This window comes from Puma concolor, chromosome C2 (assembly GCF_028749965.1).
Source record: "Puma concolor isolate L17-30 chromosome C2, mPumCon1.1.hap2, whole genome shotgun sequence".
NCBI lineage: Eukaryota > Metazoa > Chordata > Mammalia > Carnivora > Felidae > Puma > Puma concolor.
Window position 1 is genome coordinate 145,760,153 of NC_141675.1, and position 13,807 is coordinate 145,773,959.

The following is a 13,807-nucleotide window of genomic DNA, read 5'->3' on the forward strand; positions in this document are numbered from 1 at the left end:
TTGGATTTCAGATGATTGCTGTGTACTCGAACAGTGGGTCACCATTGCTGGTGTAATTTGTGACTCAGAAGGTCATTTACAGAATGCCGAGATACAGTTCTTCTCTTTCCTCCCTGCTTATGGTATTATATTTTGTTGTGGTTCTTTTCTCAATCATTCCTCATGGGGTGTGCCATATAATAAAGCATGCACCTATGTTCAGCAGCAACTAATATGTGTGACAGAAATGGTTCATAAAAGACAAAGATCATTCCATGATCATGATACTCCATGAGAATCAAATGAGTTTTGTGGAAAAATAATTCTTCTTGGCTCTCTTTACCAGCTGGATGAATATGGAATGTCTCATGTAAGTGGACTTAAATTATATTAGCTAGGAAATTGGAAATTTCAGCCCAAATTCTTTTAAAAAGTAATCTCCCATCAAACTTATAGCATGTAAATTTTTAATGGCCCCTTAGGGGCTGTGTTTAGAAGCAGTAAAGCAAATACCAAATTATTTTCTTCAAGTACATTGAAAATTGCGGAACAAATAAAAATTTCCAAAACAATGTTACAGATATCACATTTCCATGTTATGTGAGGGGGGGGGGTTACATCTAAAAAGCCCTGATTAACCGTGATAGAGGAATGTGGTGGCTTGAAGGCTAGACAAGCTCTGGAGTGAAGACCAGGACTGAAAGCACTGCCCAGTGGGATCACAGTATAAAAGAAATATTAAAAAAAAAAGTCGTTGAGGTGCCGGGGTGGCTTAGTCAGTTAAGCACCCGACTTCTGCTCAGATCATGATCTCCCAGTTTGTGGATTTGAGCCCCATGTTGGGTTCTGTGCTGACAGCTCAGAATCTGGAGCCTGCTTCAGGTTCTGTCTCCCTTTCTCTCTGCCCCTCCCCCACTTGCCGTCTCTCTCTCTCTCTCTCTCTCTCTCTCTCTCTCGCTCAAACATAGACAAAAAAAAAAAATAATAATAATAATAATAAAAACAAGGAGTCCCTGGGTGTCTCCATTGGTTAAGCGTCCGACTTCGGCCCAGGTCATGATCTCATGGTTCATGAGTTTGAGCCCCGTGTCAGGCTCTGTACTGACAGCCTAGAGACTGCATCGGATTCTATGTCTCCTTCTCTCTCTGCCCTTCCCTGTTCACACTGCATCTCTCTCAAAAAATAAATAAACATTAAAAAAAAATTAAAAAGATGAATAGAAAAAGCATTGTAAGGAAATTCTGAATGAGGTTGACCCAAGATAAAATGTGTGTGTGTGTATACTATAAAAGTATTGGCTTAAACTATGTCAAAATATATTTCTGATGTTTGGTAGGGAATAGAGCACACTATTATGTACTTTAGTGGATATTTAAAATGCTTAGGAATTGAGAGTATAACTGTTTGGTTTTAGGCTATATAAAATAATGTGATGTTTATGGCTCATGCAACCAGAGAGTTAGGTCAAGGGGCCCACGTGCATTTATTTTTTGGACATAAGTTCTATACATTTATAATCTAATAATAGTTAACATTTATAGAGTGCTTTCTATATTCAAGGAACTCTTTTCGTGGCTTTGGATATCTTATCATCCGTTCCTCATCATAAACCTGTGATATAAATGCTATCTTTATCTCTCTTTTACACTAAAGGAAATTGAATTTTTGAGAGGTCCTACAGTATGTACAAGACAAATAGCTAATAAGTGTGTGAGTCGTGGATTCAAATACACATGGTGTTTCCTTAGGAGTCACATGCTTGGATAGCTTAAATGGGTTCCCTTGCACAGCTGACAGACTAATGCACAAGTTTAAAAAATAAAGTGTGATTATCTAAATGCTCAAATATTCTAAGAAATGATTCTGAAGCACAAAAACTCAGAAGATCTTCTAGGTGGAAAAATGAAACTAGGCATCCCGACTGTGGTATTCTGATGATCAAGCGATCCCATTGATTGGAGGGTGGCGTGGGAGCCCAGGCACAGTTTGGGATGTTGGTTGGTTAACAGACAGGAGAGCCCCGACTCTGTACCTACTGCTACAAAGAGCTATCCTAATTCCATTGCGTTTGGGGAAGAAGGAGTTTCTGGTAATAATCAAGTCATGACTTACAAACAAGTCCCATCATTCAGGAGTCAAAGGCCTATTAACCGACCGGAGCTTTGGGGATAGCATCAAGTTCACGTGGATTCAGCAGCTTGAAGGCACTGCACCTTCATTCTCTATCCATATTGGCAAAACTTCAAAGTTCAACAGGCAAAGATAAGATGTCTGTTGCTCATTCACTCTGAGTTCCAAGACTATTAGTAATTTTGTTTTTGTTTGGCATTCCCAACAAAATCATTAATAGAGTAATGACTAAAACTATTGTCCCCAAGAATGGGATCTGGTGGGCTTGTGGGTGCCAGGTGGCTCTTTGTTCCAATACTCATGTTTCGTTTGTTTGTGTTTAACTTTTCAGTGGCTGTCATCACACGCTGCAACAAGTTATAGAGGTTTATCCAAAGTAGTACGTCAGCAAGTAAGGGCTCTTTTAAGGAAGGTTTGCATATTTTTGCCTGAAGAATGAAACAGCGAATGAAGATTTAAGCAAGGAGATATATTAAATGAGTTACAACTAAACCTTAGAACACAAAATTGGTATTTCTCCATTGTTGAAAAAAGCAACCATTATTTTGCCTCTGCCTGCAAAAGTGATGCTCTTTGCATATATTTTGGTATCTCAGTGATGAAGACCAAAGTCTATTCTATGCTTTCCCTACTTGCTAAGAGACAATTGACATGTGGATGTTAATTGCCATGTAAATGATAAGCACATCGTATATCAAGGGGGATGTGCTCAGAACAAAGATGCCTGAAGCACAGTGCCCTCAATGAATTGAAAATCTAACCTTCTACTCTATATTCCATAATTCTCATATATATTCCTCATAATAGCCCTGTGAGTTAACTAATATTATTTTCATCTTTTGTATAAAAAAAGTGTATAGTGATACGTTAAGTCATGTGTTAAAATTATTTTAATAGGGGCGCCTGGGTGACTCAGTCGGTTAAGTGTCTGACTTCGGCTCAGGTCGTGATCTCACGGTCCGTGAGTTTGAGCCCCACATCAGGCTCTGTGCTCACAGCTCGGAGCCTGGAGCCTGCTTGGGATTCTGTGTCTCCCTCTCTCTCTGCCCCTTCTCCACTCACACTCTGTCTCTCTCTTTCCCTCTCTCTCAAAAATAAACATTAAAAGAAATTGGAGAACCTGGGTGGCTCAGTCAGTTAAGAGCCCAACTTCGGCTCAGGTCACGATCTCGCAGTTCACTGGTTCGAGCCCCGCATCAGGCTCTGTGCTGACAGCTCAGAGCCTGGAGTCAGCTTTGGATTCTGTTTCTCCTTCTCTCTGTCCCTCCCCACTCTCACTCTGTCTCTCTCTGTCTCTCAAAAATAAACATTAATTTTTTTAAATTAAAACAATTATTTTAATAAAAACTTTATACAGCCAAAAACCTAAGACTGGGTCTCTCTGTCTCCAGATTTCATTCCCCAGCCTTACCTTCTACATTGTTAAGCCACACTATCAGTCTACAAATGTAGAAGACCAATGCATGATGCAGATGAGGTAAAGCTTTCTTACTAAGCTTTTTTAGCACCTAAAACCCCTCAGAAGATAGGATTAAAACGGAGAGGATAGGAGACAGTCCCAGGCAAAGCATTAACGCACGTACAAAAGGTATGGAGCAGGAAAGTAAAAAGTAAGCCATTTGAAAATTCACAACCATATTCTTTTCCCGTCGAGAATCTGAAAATGAAAAACTGAATAGAGTTCCATCTCATGACTTCAGGAAATGCAGGCTTGCTGTACAAAGCATTCCTTTTCATGTGTTGACAATCGATTAGGAGAACATTTCCACATCATTCTCTCAGAATGAAGTTTGCGGCTCCCGAGGATGTGCTAAATGTGGTTTGACTGTTTGTTTTTCCTGCTTTACCTAGCGCAATAATAGACCGTGAGAAATCACCCTCAAATTGTTGAAGCTAAAGCATTTTTCCAATTTGGCTTATAAGCTGGAGAAAATGAACAGTCACTGACACCTCTTCACCTTGCACAATCCATAGGACACAGAAAGTGAAGTCCTCTGGAATCAATTTTATAGTCAAGACATTAACCTCTGTGGTCATTTGCCCGGCAGGAAGAGTAAGCTGTTAAAAACACAGAATCAGCCACTATTCACTCTTTTTATGATTATGAGTGTGATAACAGCTTCCCTTTCAATTACATGACTGGGATTATTTTGCTGGTAAAGTATCAAAAAGAGACTGCACATCAAAGACAAATTTAGATGCTAACCATTTGCAAAAATTCCCTGAAATAAGGACAATGCCTCATTGTCCAAGGGATAGATTTTGACCAAGACTGATTTTGACTAAAAATTACAACATTATCTGGCCCAAAGGACTTGGGAAAAAACTCACGTAGGGTCTCTGAAACTCCACCATGGTGAGGGTGGGGGGGACTATAATCTTCTTTCCTTTGGGAATTTGCAATATGCTTCAGTATAGTTTAAAACTTGGAAAGAGGAAGGAAGCAAACTGGTTGAATTTGGTTAGTCCAATATTCATCACATAAATGTACATTTGTTTCTAATCTATTACGTGTCCCTTAAGACCGATGGTCCAAGTGATAAACATTGGGAAGTGGGGCTTTAGTCATTTGGAGTAGAAGACTTACTGACTCCATCAAGAAGCAAAAAGGAGATTGATGGGAAATCTTACAATTTCTGAGATAGACACCTGGTGAACATAGAAGACAAGGAAAACTTTGGGCAATTTGTAATCCTTTGGCTTTTACTCACGACCCCCATATCCACCCTTGGCAGACTAAGAGCTTTCTTATATCAGTGATGACTGTGTCTTGTCACTTTAACTCACAGACGTTAGCGTGCCCATATGAATCTTCCAGAAACACCTGTTATAAACCGTATATCACATCTAACCAATTGATAGTCTACTTAGATTGCCAACATATGGTTAACTTTCCTTTAACTGTTTCTTTTTTTCAAATAATTATAGACCCACAGCAAGTTGCAAAACTTGACCATAGAATCCCTTGAACTTCACCCAGTTTCCTTCAATAGTGACATCTTAACTAACTGTACTACAATGTCAAAACCAGGAAATTGACATTAGTGCAAAACTGTCAGTCAGACTACAGCCTTATTCAGTTTTACCAATTTAAACATATACGCATTTGTTGTGCGTATGTGTGTGTGTTTGTATAGCTGTGTTTTATCCCATGATAGATTCATGTAACCACTGTTGCAATCAAGGTGGGAGCTATTGGTTAACTTTTTCATGTTAGAAAAACTAAAAAGGGTAATGAATCTGAAAAATGGGCCACCTGTTGCGGCTATTACATTTACATAATGTTATTTAGTTTAATTAAATCTGAGATTTTAAAAGAATGACTCTCGTTTTTCCTAAACAGTGATATCAAGCAGTGGTGTAGCAACTGAACTGAGGTGAGGGGCAGGGCAGGGCAGGGCAGGAAGAAAATGTAAAGTCAAAATATCACACCCTTGTGTCCCTTTTCCACACATCACTATAGCAGACAAAGTGCCATCAGAAAAGCATAAGTTGAAAGGTAGGTCTTTCCATGCCACGGTGTATATAATTTCCCTCTCTTCTTATTTTCTATATTAAAGAAAAAATACTGTTCACATGGATTGCATGTTTTACTATGTTTTACAATTCACATTTCTGATTTCACATACTGTTGTCAGAAATCATGAAAGACTTTGAATTAGGGGACATGGGAATGAATTGCTGTGTGGTTTGTCTCGCTCAGCTTTCAGGATATCTCCACTTTATATTGCTTTTCATCTGTTTTGTTGCAGAAAATTGATAATAATGCGAATGATTCTCGTCTGTAGAAATTGAAATGATTTCCGTCCAGTGCCATTGACTTCTCCTCTGTAGAGTGACCACTTTGTAGCTATCTCTGTAAATTCATTTCAGCATTTCCGACAGCCTTCATAATTGTGTTCTTTGAATTCTCCTTCGAACCAGTTGTAACTTTTTATTCATTTATTAATGAGTGAACTAAGATGTTTCAGTTGTGTTTGTTTTTTACTTACACGAGAATCATGATTTGACTATTTGAGAAGTTCTCTCTTAATGCTAATATGTTTTATATCGTGTCACATTTTATATATTTGCCTTCCATTCCTCCCTTTCCAAGCCACAAAGAAGAATTTAAACTGCGGTAGGGGCATTAACAGGCTCACCCCCCACATGATACTATTACCATATCACATGAATTGTTTTTTAATGCTGAACAAAATCTTAGAGATTGCAGATCATCAAGGACCATCTCATTTTACATACATGGAAGACAAAACCCAGAGAAGTGAAGTGATGTATATAAGATCAAAATCTAGTTAACAAAGGAACCAGGAATAGAACCTGAGTCCCAACACATGTTTTATTTGCTCTCCTTCCCTATACATGGTACCATACAAGGGAAATAACATTAAAAGATTTCAAAAGCCTGGTCTACCTATAGTAATCCTACATATAGCAACATTTTTCTAAGCTAAAAATTTGGTGTATATTTCACAAAAAGATCAATATGTCTTCAAAACCCAGAGCATCGAAAAGATACACCAGAACATACACACTAACAAAAAATAATAGAGTGTCCAGTTTGGGTTCCATTGAGTTAAATATCCACAATCTCATTTCTCCTTATTATTTTTTATAGTGATTTTTTTTTCAACGTTTATTTATTTTTGGGACAGAGAGAGACAGAGCATGAACAGGGGAGGGGCAGAGAGAGAGGGAGACACAGAATCGGAAACAGGCTCCAGGCTCCGAGCCATCAGCCCAGAGCCTGACGCGGGGCTCGAACTCACGGACCGTGAGATCGTGACCTGGCTGAAGTCGGAAGCTTAACCGACTGCGCCACCCAGGTGCCCCTCTCCTTATTATTTTATGTGTGCTTATGAGGATCTACATCGTTGCAAAGGATGAGGCTTGAAATGGAACATTACTAAAAGTTTATAATTTTTAGTGGATTAATCAGCTGGAAGGAGTGATGGACAGAGGCTATTTTTCTCCAGGTTGCTTGTTCAATTACAGGGGGTATCTTAGAACAAGTACAGTTTATCCAGGGAAAGACCACAGTTCAATAAGGGAATACTCATTATTTGACAATAATAATGATTGTGTACAGAGTGCTCAACATCACTAGAAACTTGTGTAGTCTGCACACACAAAAAATGCGATCATGCAGCAGTTTGATGAGTCATTTACATAAACAGACTAGCCGGCAAAATACACGGTTTACAGAAGCAGGTAGGTTGGGTGGCAGAAACAGGGTCCACCACCCAGAAGTGGCAACTATTATGTCCCTAGACCCAAGACTCCATGTCAGCAGCATGGTGGGGCCTGCAGGAAGCAACAGTTCTTGCCTGGCGTGCATATGATAGTCAATACACATCCTAGTTACAAAATAGAGGTAAATGCAGTCCAGAACTGGGGCTTGGGGAGAGTGGGTGGAAGCCTGGGGTGCAGCATTTAAGGAGGCAATCCCTTGCACAACCCTGACAGTGAGTGGCCTCTTAAGAGTGAGACGCTGCAGTAAAGCAAATCAATGGAATGAGGATAGACACAGCAGAACACTAGGAAGTCAGAAAACCCCTAAAGGGACAGTATGGGGAACTCCTGGAGGAACAGTAGGTAAGGCATCGTGAGAGGTATGATTTCCTGTTGAATAGCTGCCTAAAATATTTGGAACTTGAGAAGCAACTCATGTTCCCTTAATTGGGAGTTCAGTGCCTTCTCAAGTTGTAGTGTGCATCCCTGAAGTCTACCCTGTGTGTGTTAGCATTTTATTAGACTGTTAATTGCAACTGGAATGAGTCCCCAGTCACATAAATAAGCACATTAATTTTGCTTCCCAAGAATGAGCCCACAGGACCACTCCTGCATATCAAATGTGAAGGTTGTTTTTTATCATTGACATCTTGTCACGCCAGACACAAGGCTCAGGCTTTGTCAAGCATGGGTGTCGCTTCTGTCTCGATTTCTGGACCCCTAGGGCTGCACCATCTCACTTTTAATTATTATGTAATCTCTTAGCTCTTGCAGTCCACATATTATAGTTCAATGAAAAGAACTCGCACTCTTCCTCCTAAAACCCCACACGATATTCTTCCAAGTGATTGTGCCATTGCTTAGCATTTACCTCTTTCTGAGGTTCCTCTGGTACCCACTTACACCCACCCTTCACACCGAGATCATGGGAGGAAGTTTGTCTCTTTCACTACACGTGAACTAGCCCTTTACAGGCAAAAGTCCTTGTCTTTTCTAAGCCCCCAGCATTCTTCACAAAAGAATGTCATGCAAAGTTGTAGTTCAAGATATATTTAGTGAGCTGACTTCACAGCAAGGAGCCGATGTCATGTTGTAAGGGCATTCGAAGTGGGGTAGTTATGAGTGAGCAGACTGAGGTTGAAAGACCAGTGCCCCTCTTCACTCTTAGCTTCTTCTTAGGCAATGATAAAGTCCAGCTTTCCATTACACTCTGTCACCATCATCCAACAGTCATCGACCGGTGTTACCTGGTGCCCAGACTCGTAGGACATCAGAGGGTGGATGTGGAAAAGAGCAGAGTGCACATAAGAGGTAAACATTATGGGGAGAGATGGGAGGGACAGAGAGAGCAAGAGAGAGAGGAGGAGGAGGAGGAGGAGAAGGAGAGGGAGAGGCAGAAGGAGGAGAAGGAGGAGAAAAGAAGGAGAGAAGGAGAGCAGAGAGGTGAGGGAAGAAAAATAGGAAGATGGAAATCAGCAGCGATGAGAGGCCAAGAAAAGTACCATGCGGAGAATGAAGGGAGCAAAAGGCATTTGTTTTGCCTGATCTCTGAAATCTGCATCTTCATACTATACTTGGAAATGGTTACAGATTAGCGGTATGCCGATGTATGCATTTCCTCTCCCCTCCCTTGCCTCTCCATTTCCATTTTTAGCATCTCACCTCAAAGATCCCCAGTGGGGAAAAATCTCTAAGAGTGGGGGAAATTGCTTAGAGTGGGGGAAAATCTCGAAGTCATTCCAGTACTAGATGTTCCGTGTCACTGGATGTCCCTTCCTTCCATCTTGGAGTTGTTCTCTGTTTAAAACATTCTCTGTACTCATCACTCCTTGTGGGGCCTTCCTTGTTTCAAGTTAGAAACTTCTAGTTTCACTAGGCTTGCTGAATGTGTCCCCTGGACTCTCTCATTGGCTAGGCCACTGTGACCCCTTTGAGTTTACTTTCTGAGAAGCTTTCTTTACCTTCTGCTCGTCCCACATTATACTGGGAAGAATTACTAGCCCCTCCTCACTGCTAATGATGAAATTCAGTCTCACAGAATCTTGTTTTCTTACTGGTAAAAATTTTTAAGTGTTTACTTACACCAAAGTCAATGAGTAACACTGCACCTAGATGACACATTTTTATTAATTATAACTCTTTAGTGGTGAGTGACAGAAATATTCTTTTATTTTAATTATTTTAATTAGTTTCAACCAAAAGAAGACTTTATTGGCTCATATAATCCAAGTACAGGAAGGGCTAATAAAGCTGGCTTAAGGGGTGATGGAAACCGGAGTCTCCTGGGTCACTAGGAACTTCTACATCCCTCTTCTCTATTCCTCTATTTTCTGTCTCTTGGGTGGGTTTCTGGGCCCAGAAGACCTGGTTCTGATGCCTCTGTGCTTAGCCCATTATTGCCTTGGATATAAGAGAAAAGAAGCTCCCTTTTCTCAGGTTCAGTTAGAAAAAGCTTGGGGAAAAGGGATCAGGAAAGACAAATCAATACACATTCATGGCACATGATTAGAGTAAATGGTAAATCTTTGTTGGTGTCTCTCCCACTCATGATGAGTTTTCACTTAACATGTCATGAAAAAGTTTGAACTGAATTCTGACACTACATTTAGCCTCTGAGACAAAAACTTGCTCAAGTTGAAAATAAACACAAAGGGTGTCCTGCCTGGGATCTGCATAGTATCCTACAAAAATGTGTTCTCTTCTCACTACCACTACTGGGCAGTGGATCCCAAGGATACTTATGTGGGTTATAAGGTTCAGAACATTGAAAGGTATCTAACCATACCTCTAATTCAGTGAAGAAGTCACTAAAACAAACAAACATGGTGGCTATTCATTTTCTACTTGTTGAGAAACTGAATAGCTTCAGTGTACCCAGGTCATAATAATTTTTTTAAATTTATAATTCACAAATATATATTTCTTTATAACGAGCCAAAATATTTCTCCCTATAACTCGTCCCATTGCTCATTTTAAACCTTCAGACTCTGTATATCTTTCTCTCTCTCTCTTACACACACACACACACACACACACACACACACACACACACTGTATAACCCATATTACCATATATTTAAAGACCGTCATGATGTCCTTCAACCCCTAACACTTCATATTTTCTCTTTTTCATGTCAACATAACAGATTTACTCAAATAGTTTATATATTTTATGAATGCTTTTCACCTGGTTGATATCTCTGGATGAACGTTAATTCAATACTGCTTTGAAAATGTAAACTCAAAACCAACTATAATTGGCAGAAGAAGGTGTCTTCACTGAAAACATGATGAGAATATTGGCTTTATATGGGCATACTCTCAAAAATAAAAATCCTTTCCAGCTTTGATGGTGGAAGACATACACACTTATTAGGTCTTAGGCAGTGGAGTGCCCCCCAAATTTCACCATACGCCTGTTGCCTTTTCCTAGGGAAATCCAAAACTATTTCCTAGGTGTTCTGAAGCTCTGGAGCCCCAAAGATAGATCGCAAATCAAATTTTGAAAATCAATAAGGAACAATGAGAATGTATCAGATGCAAGAATGAATGAGTTTATTAGGTCAAACAGAACTGACATCCTGCAAGAAGAATTTATGTAATTCTGAGTCAATCGTTTCAAAATTACACACATGCACTTAATATTTTGGTCATTCATTAATTTCACCATCTGAAAGAACTAGACAGTCAGCCAGTACTCGATGCTGGAGAAAGGGTGAAGAGCGAGGGGTGAGAGGGGTTAGCTAACATTACTGAAACCCTTTGAGAGCAGCTGTAAAAAGAGACTGAAGTATTTTGCTCAAAGTGTCTGGAAGCTCAATAAGTTGATCTACAGAAGGCCGATCTATAGGTTGGCCTGTAACATGATGCCTGACAGCTCCTGGAGGAGAGGTAGGTTGGGCGGCAGAAACTGGATCCATAGCTCAGGGAAGGGAAACCACAGACTCCATAACCCAGGGGTTTGAAGCCACTGGATCCACAGCCCAGAGAGTAGCAGCTTCTGGACCCACAGCCCACAGACCCAGAATAAGTCGTCTGGAAGGGACCGCAGAACGTGGAGATCCTCGAGCGGGAGCAGGACGTCTGGCAGGGGCTGGACACCACGCAGGACGTCTGGCAGCTGGTGGGCTCACAGGAGGTCTCCTGACAGCCGCTGCAGAGGGAGGAGCCCAGCTGGCAGGTGCTGGGAGAGCAGAGGTCAGTACGGTAGACCAGGTTGCTGGGGGAAGAAGAGCCACAGGAGGAGCTTGGGTAGCGCAGGTAGCCTCCAAGGGAGTGGGAGGAGACGTTTCCAGAACAGCAGCTGTAGGTCATGTTGGCAGGAGATGGGAGTTCAGCTGAGTGAGCGTCAGAAGATGCTCTGAGTTTCAATGCCATGGTCGGGACTCCATGTTATATATACTCTTAGACCTGGGTGTGTCACCGTCCAGATGTCCCTCCTCCGCGCTTGTCATTTTATGCAAGAAGGCCTCTCTAGGTTATTGCTTAAGTCTCATTTATCACATCTTCACATAATTGTGCTTCAATCACTCTGATACACTTAGGAAGAAGCTACTCAATTTAATTCCCCAGAAATTCTCTGTGATTTGATCTTTGAAGTTATATGTCATCATATTCCCAAATAGCCTCCGCCTTATGGTCCATGTGGATGGTGAGTCCTTGCCCTACCAAATGGAATTGCATAAGCTTCCTCTTCACTTCCACGAAGTTATCAGGAGAATCAGTGGTTTGTCCTTTGCCTCACAAGCACATTAGAATGGATTTCTCCAAATACTAACTGCATTCAGCAGCACCGACAATCAGTTGAACCTTTTACTCTTTTTCTATTCGAATTAATCCATGTAATTACTGATACCTATTAATTTAGCTTGATTAAATTGTAGATTCATTGGCAAAGCACTCAGCCTGCCTTTTTCTGTGATACGCCTGGCTTTCTCATGTCTTGTGCTTGTCACTGGAATTAAGGGGTATGGATATTACCCTTGGTGTTCATGCCCATGGATTTCCTTAAAGGGAACACAAGCTTAAAAGCCTTCCTTAGAGGATGTTCTTTTAAGAGGCAAATACAACACTTTGAGTGAGACTTTAACTAGAAGTGTTGGCTGGAACTGAGTTTCTGCATATATTTTCTGAGGAGTCGGTCTTGTAGCAAGCATTATTTTCTGTTTTTGCCCAAGTCAACATACAGTTTTGTTGTTGTTGTTTAGCCTTATTTCTTGATGAAAGGACATATCCTGAGTTGCAGTTATTAATTTTCATCTAAAATAATATTTCAGGAATTAACATTTAACATTTTCTGAGGCAACTAACTTGAAATATTAGAGCAACAGGGGTTTTTAGTATCTTTGGTCAACCCACACATTGAAAAATTATGCCTCAAAGAGGTTCAGTAAATTTCTCCTAACTGCTAAGAAAGACAGAAGCTCGAACCACGGTCTCCTTATGCAGAGTCAAGATTCAAATACTCTGCAAATATAAAAGCAAATTTAACTTTAACTTGTCTCAGAAAAGTATCTATTAAGCTTATTTATACTACGATATAAAAGCCTAATAAAAGCCTTATTTACCTCTCCTAAGAATATTTGCATTGAATAGTGTTCAACAGTAGAATTCTATGCATCACTGATCTGTATGCATTTGAAGTATATTTTACTTTCTAGCTCAAGAAAGAGAAAAGAACCTGGATAACCCATACTTAGATTAATGGGGGAAAAAAATAAGGAAGAAGAAGAAAAAGGGCTGTTTCTTATCTGGTTTGTGCCCATTCGTCTTCTTTAGAATCTGACATTTTATTTGGTTTAACTAAGAGGAATGGCATTTACAATTGTCATTGAAAAGAAAGCTCCTTAACTACCTGAAAATTACCTTGCTGAATTCCAAAGCACGCTGCTTCAGAGCACTTAGTTACTTTGTTTTATGATTATCTCTCCCATGCAGAATCCAAAGTGTGGCATGCATCACACGAAGTGCCCTTGTGCAATACTTAAACCATCACTCTGATTCACTGAAGGAAAATAAGTTATGCTTTATGAATGGACACCTATTAAATTTACTAAAGAAGTATGTGCCACCCCCAACACATGGGATGCCTTAAAATGCCAGACTTTAACTCCATCACAATGCATAATCTTTCTTTCTTCCTCTTAATCCTTGATTCTACTTAAAAAAAAAAAAAAAAAAAAAAAAAAAAGACTTTCTAAGACTTTCTAACATTCAGAAGTTCTTGCTTTTCCAGGCCAGATCCCTAGCCCTGGGAATTAACATTGAAATAACTCTGGAATAAGTCAATTCCAATTAACATCTCCCACACCCATTCCTAATTAGGCTAACACTTTTCATTAGTCATTTGTGCACTTTGTACAGATACTAGTGAATAGCTCATAAATGCTAATAAATGTGTCTCTCTAAAAGGAAGAGAAAAACAAAACTAAACTGAAGTGACTATTAAGTTCAGAGGTAGATCC

At 40.1% G+C, this 13,807-nt stretch overlaps 1 protein-coding gene across 1 annotated transcript; it reads right to left on the reverse strand.

Annotated features, from left to right (window-relative positions):
• Nucleotides 1-10,876: 10,876 nt before the first annotated feature.
• Nucleotides 10,877-11,741, reverse strand: LOC147577578 (keratin-associated protein 13-2-like). Its single transcript, XM_086720249.1, has one exon. The coding sequence runs from the start codon at nt 11,718-11,720 to the stop codon at nt 11,160-11,162; it is 561 nt and encodes a 186-aa protein (XP_086576375.1). The 5' UTR covers nt 11,721-11,741; the 3' UTR covers nt 10,877-11,159.
• Between the last annotated feature and the right edge of the window lie 2,066 nt (nt 11,742-13,807).